This window comes from Argentina anserina, chromosome 6, assembly GCF_933775445.1.
Source record: "Argentina anserina chromosome 6, drPotAnse1.1, whole genome shotgun sequence".
Classification (NCBI taxonomy): domain Eukaryota; kingdom Viridiplantae; phylum Streptophyta; class Magnoliopsida; order Rosales; family Rosaceae; genus Argentina; species Argentina anserina.
In genome coordinates, this window is record NC_065877.1 from 8,491,045 (window position 1) to 8,495,930 (window position 4,886).

The 4,886-nt window shown below is 35.0% G+C and overlaps 1 protein-coding gene across 2 annotated transcripts; it reads left to right on the plus strand.

Annotated features, from left to right (window-relative positions):
- The first annotated feature begins 3,012 nt into the window (after positions 1-3,012).
- Positions 3,013-4,886, plus strand: LOC126799502 (uncharacterized). Of its 2 annotated transcripts, XM_050526714.1 has the most exons (4): positions 3,013-3,263; positions 3,376-3,542; positions 4,280-4,356; positions 4,842-4,886. In XM_050526714.1, the coding sequence occupies exons 1-4, from the start codon at positions 3,192-3,194 to the stop codon at positions 4,874-4,876; spliced, it is 351 nt and encodes a 116-aa protein (XP_050382671.1). In that variant the 5' UTR covers positions 3,013-3,191; the 3' UTR covers positions 4,877-4,886. The 2 variants fall into 2 exon arrangements, with proteins under 2 accessions (XP_050382671.1, XP_050382672.1); XM_050526715.1 differs by lacking the exon at positions 4,842-4,886 and having other exon boundaries at positions 4,275-4,356.

Consider the following 4,886-nt stretch of genomic DNA (forward strand, 5'->3'; position numbering starts at 1 on the left):
CATGTCCATCTTTTTATTTATTGCAGACTTTAGTGCCATTCACTATAGAAAATAGTTTCTCTGCGTCTTGGAGTTGTGATGGTAACACTTTCCATGGATCCTTTTGGGCGTTTCTGGTTTCTTTGGCCATATGAGACTTGGATTAGTATAATGCTTTATTGGATACTCTGACCAACCTTTACCGTTTGGACGAAGGGTTGAAGCTAATATAATATTTAGGGTTAAGTATAGACAAGATTCGAAAAAACGTAAGCCGGTGGACAACCACTTCTTAGACGGTTAGTCGGCGTGTTCGAATTATTAAATATTTTTTATATATGTATTTAAATTATTTTTAGAATTAAAAATATATAATGATGTTTAATATTAATTTTGAAAATAGTCTAAATTCACAATAACTAAAATGCAAAGTCCATATAAAAATATTTAAACAAAAAAAAATTATAAAATAAATTCTTGAAGAAAAACACATTATGTGTTTTCGTCAATATAACAGACGAAAGGTGATTAAATGATCAGCATTTAATAGTTTCCGTGTAATGTTTAGTCATTATTGTAATTATAATGTACGATGTAATTACCATTATAATATTGTCCCTATATAAAGAGATTATGCAATAAGATGAGTAGACCAAATTCATTTTTTCTACAACACGTTATCAACACTTCACTTTAACTTCAAGTTTTCCGACAAAAAGAGAAAAAAAAACCTTAGAATTTCATACAGTTACCGTTAGGTCCTTTCCTCCGACGAAAGAAGTAAAAAAAAAAGTCGTTATTTACCTTGGGCACCTAGATTTCCACTATGGGCACCTAAACTAATGACGCTAGCTGCCTCCTCTCGCTGCAGCGCCACGCCTTCATGGCTACCCTCACATCGCCGGCAACGCATCTAAGCGCCGCTGAGACCTTGACCCATCGACGAAGGACTAGACTTCCTCGATCCAAAATCGTTGACCCCACTGTGGTCCGGATTTTTGAAGCGAGTCAACCTTTCCCGAATCCGCCATAACCCAAATCATTTTCTCCAATCATCTAGACGATTCGGCCGGCCAAGCCCATCGACGACAGACAATCCTTCTCGTTTGGGATCGTGGATGTCGTCCCAAAGCTAGGCCCTCCGTCTTGCCGCCCAGATCTCCGACGACGACGTCTTAAAACGGTCGTTTTCCGACCCAGAATTGACGGCTACAATTTTTGCTTGACCATAATTTGTCGGATCAGACCCGATGTAATCTCGATCTGGCCACTCTCGACCGGATCTACTCGCCCTCACCACAAATGTTTTTTACCTATGGTGAATCATAATTTACCTTTGTCAGAGGTAAGTCAAATGTGATTTATTCATTACCACGTGATGAGGAACATGGAATCATGAGATCAAAAATCGCTTGATATGTAATTTATTTAGCGAACTTATAAGTAAGAGCTAAATTAAAGTTGATGCTTCTATTACATTTCATTTAAAAATATGAAATTATACATGTTACATACGCAATGTATTGTCTTAAACCTCTGACATGTTATATGCTATGTCAATTTAATTTTTGTTTGGCATGTAATGCTATGATTTATGTTTTAAGTATTATATCAATACATTCTTAAGCATGTTATATGACTACAATTTTTTGACCAAGTTTCGAAATCATTTGACCATGTTAAATGCTATGTTTTTATGATGTTATTCTTTAATATTCTTTTAAATAAGGCCAAATTGCCAAAATACACCCTAAATTTGACTGAAATTGTCAATTTACACCTCGAACTTGCATTTGAGTCAATTTACCTCCTAAACTTGGTAAAAAAATGCCGATTTGCACCAATCCGTTAAATTTAACTTTTTGTATCCAGTTTTGCGTCACATATCATGTACATGAGGGTAATGTTCTTATTTTCTATTTATAAATTTCTTAAAAATAAATAAAAATATTCTTTTAAAGAATGAATATTTTTGTAATCAAATTATTTTTTACATTATTTTTCTACATATTTAACCATACTTCGAATTATATATTCAACATATCCACTCATTCAAATAGTGTGTTGTGTATATATATTTTTATATGTACACATTTATTTTTAATTTTCTAATATATTTTAACATAACATATCACGTAAAATAATAAATATATAAATCAATAACATGTTTCAAAAAAAACAAAAAAAAACATAATAGCAGAGTGTTACTCTTAACTAATTTTATTAATTTATTTCAATAGTAAATATAAATAAATATATAATGACAATATTGCCCCTTAAATGCATGACATGTGACTTAAAATTGGATATAAAACATTAAATTTAACGGATTAGGTGCAAATCGGCAATTTTTACCAAGTTTAGAAGGTAAATTGACTCGAATTCAAGTTTGGGGTGCAAACTGACAATTATAGCCAAATTTAGGGTGCAAATTGACTTTTTTGCGTTTAAATAATTATTTTATTTAGCATGTTTATACGAAATCAGCATTGTCATGATAACAGAACTTCATATGCATTGTACTACAGACAAACATATTAATGTGATAAAATATTTTCACGAAGCATCGAAAAAGATGACCATTGCAAATCTTGGTCTTGCAATTCAATTTTTATTTCTTGAAAATTAATTTACTTGTATGTCTTTACTTTGATGATTGTGAGACCCGGAAATTAACAAGTTAAATTGAGATCGTTTGGTGATTATTTTATGATCTTAGTAATTATTAAAGTAAAGACTCGAGAATATTTTTTAGAGTTTTCAGATAATTAAATCTCTTAAATTAAGAGTCGTACACGTTACGACAAATACTTAAAAATGTTCGGTGAATTCTCTGGATGACCGAGCTATTTATAATTATTTTCCGAAATTTGGAATTATAACAAAACTATTTGGAAAATCAGAAATTGTTACAATGCGATCTGAGCCATCAATTTTGATCGATCAAATCTTAGCCATTGAATTTTAAATGAACTGGTTTTATATATATAAGGAGAAGTGGGAAAAGAGAGAGAAAATCAGATTTTTCTCCCAAATTGGTCGCGCGTCGTCCGACGCTCCTTCCTCGCGACTCCGACGACATGCGCCGTCGTTCCTCCGCCGTCAGACCATCTCCGGCCGGCGAACTGGTCCCATCTTGATCGAATCGCCGTCTCCGTCCTCCCTGCTGCCATGGCTTGCTCCATCGCTGCCGGAGAAAGGAGAAAAGAAGGATGAAGGGCCGACTGTTCTGGGACTCTCCGGCGACTTCACGGCGTCTCCGGCCACAGATTAGGTCGATTCTGGTATCAATCTTCACCTCCTCTTCACGTTTTACAAGTCTGAATAATTATTTTTTGGATTGGATGAAGTTTTGATGAAATTGTTTTCTGGGTTCTTGGTGTTATTCGGTGTTAGGACTGTTTTGGTGTTTCTTGGCTTGATTTCTACCTCTTTGGCATCTGTGATGAAGCCTTGAACCCGATTAGGAGCCTTCTGGATCGATTTGATCATTTGACTCCGAATTGGTGGATTTCTGTTCCACCGAGATCGTGGAGAAGCTTCTGGGAATTGATTATTCTAAGGTAATTGCAGCTTTGAAATTCAAAGGCAGATTGAATTGAATTATGCTGCTATGCTGTTGTATCTGAAGTTGGAATTTCTGATAATTCGGTGAAGATGCTTCTCTGTAAATTGGATAATTCCTGGATTTGCTTATACGATGTTAATTGGATTAAGTTTTAGATTGGACCTGTGAATTTGTACTTGTACTTGAACTGTATAGAAGGAAGTCTCTTGGTTTTTAATATGTCCAGTTCATTTGTAAGAGAGTTTGAAGCTTTGTTTAAATGGTTGGTCTGTGAAGTTAATTATGGCTAATCTGGGATGAAGCTTTAATCTATTAAGTGAATATGGTTGTGATGGTTTGAGGAGGAAGAAGTTCAATCCATTACAGTTTGTTTGTGTTCTCTTTTTGGGCAAAGATTAAGTGAGAAAGAAAAGAATTATGGGGAATTGGTCGTTGTATGTTTATGAACATGTATTGGAACATGTCTTGGGTGCCCATATTAAATTTATGGGTGCAAACCAAAATGGTAATTTGGAACTGGGTGTCCTTAGTAATTTTATATAATTACTATGTGACCAATATTGAAGATAAAAGTAAATAATTGAGTATCTGTCGATATTACATTATTGAGTGGTATTTGTTGAAATCGTGTTTTCGCTTTGAGTTGATCAATTCTCGGATTAGACGATTTATTAGTCGTCGTAATTGTATATGACTGTGGTCAAGTCATTAATGACTGTTATGTCAGACTAGGGACTCCAATTACCCGGTGAACGGAAGTGGAAAGCTTGTGACTCACAGAGTACGCGAGGGAAATTGTTGGAATCCAGGTAGGAATTCATTATTTATCTCGATTAGAGATTTCTACAATTTATTTATAAAATGGTGCATGTTTTGGTTTGGTTGTGTTAATACTTCATGTATTGACCGAACCGTGAGTGATTGATGGCTTAAGAGCGAAGGGTGACACTGGTTTCCTTGAGTTTGATCCCCTTAACCTCCAGAGGGTTTAGTTGCACTGGTCGTACAAGTTCCGATCTTTAGGACGGACTCGAAACGTTCTGTAGCTTGGTAGTGGACGTTCTCGCTACACTTACCTGTTTTAAATGGTTATGAGGTAAGGTCGTGTAGTGGGTTTATAGGACTGGCCATCAGGTAACATTTGGTTTTGGCTAGCTGTATTGAGAATCTATACACCGATTCTCGAGTCAAGATTTTTATTAAAGTTTGTCATTCGCTTACTCATTTAATTAAATTGGTTTTACATTGGGTACCTAATAATGTTTTCAAAGCTAATCGAAAAACCCTACACCAGTGTGTCTGCATGTACTGTGCACTGATACGGGATAATGGACGATGG

Coding starts and splice junctions, on each gene's coding strand:
- LOC126799502 (XM_050526714.1), top strand. CDS start 3,192: ATGAAGGGCCGACTGTTCTGGGACTCTCCGGCGACTTCACGGCGTCTC. Junction 3,543..4,279: donor TGGGAATTGATTATTCTAAG/GTAATTGCAGCT, acceptor ATGTCAGACTAG/GGACTCCAATTACCCGGTGA. Junction 4,357..4,841: donor GGGAAATTGTTGGAATCCAG/GTAGGAATTCAT, acceptor ACCCTACACCAG/TGTGTCTGCATGTACTGTGC.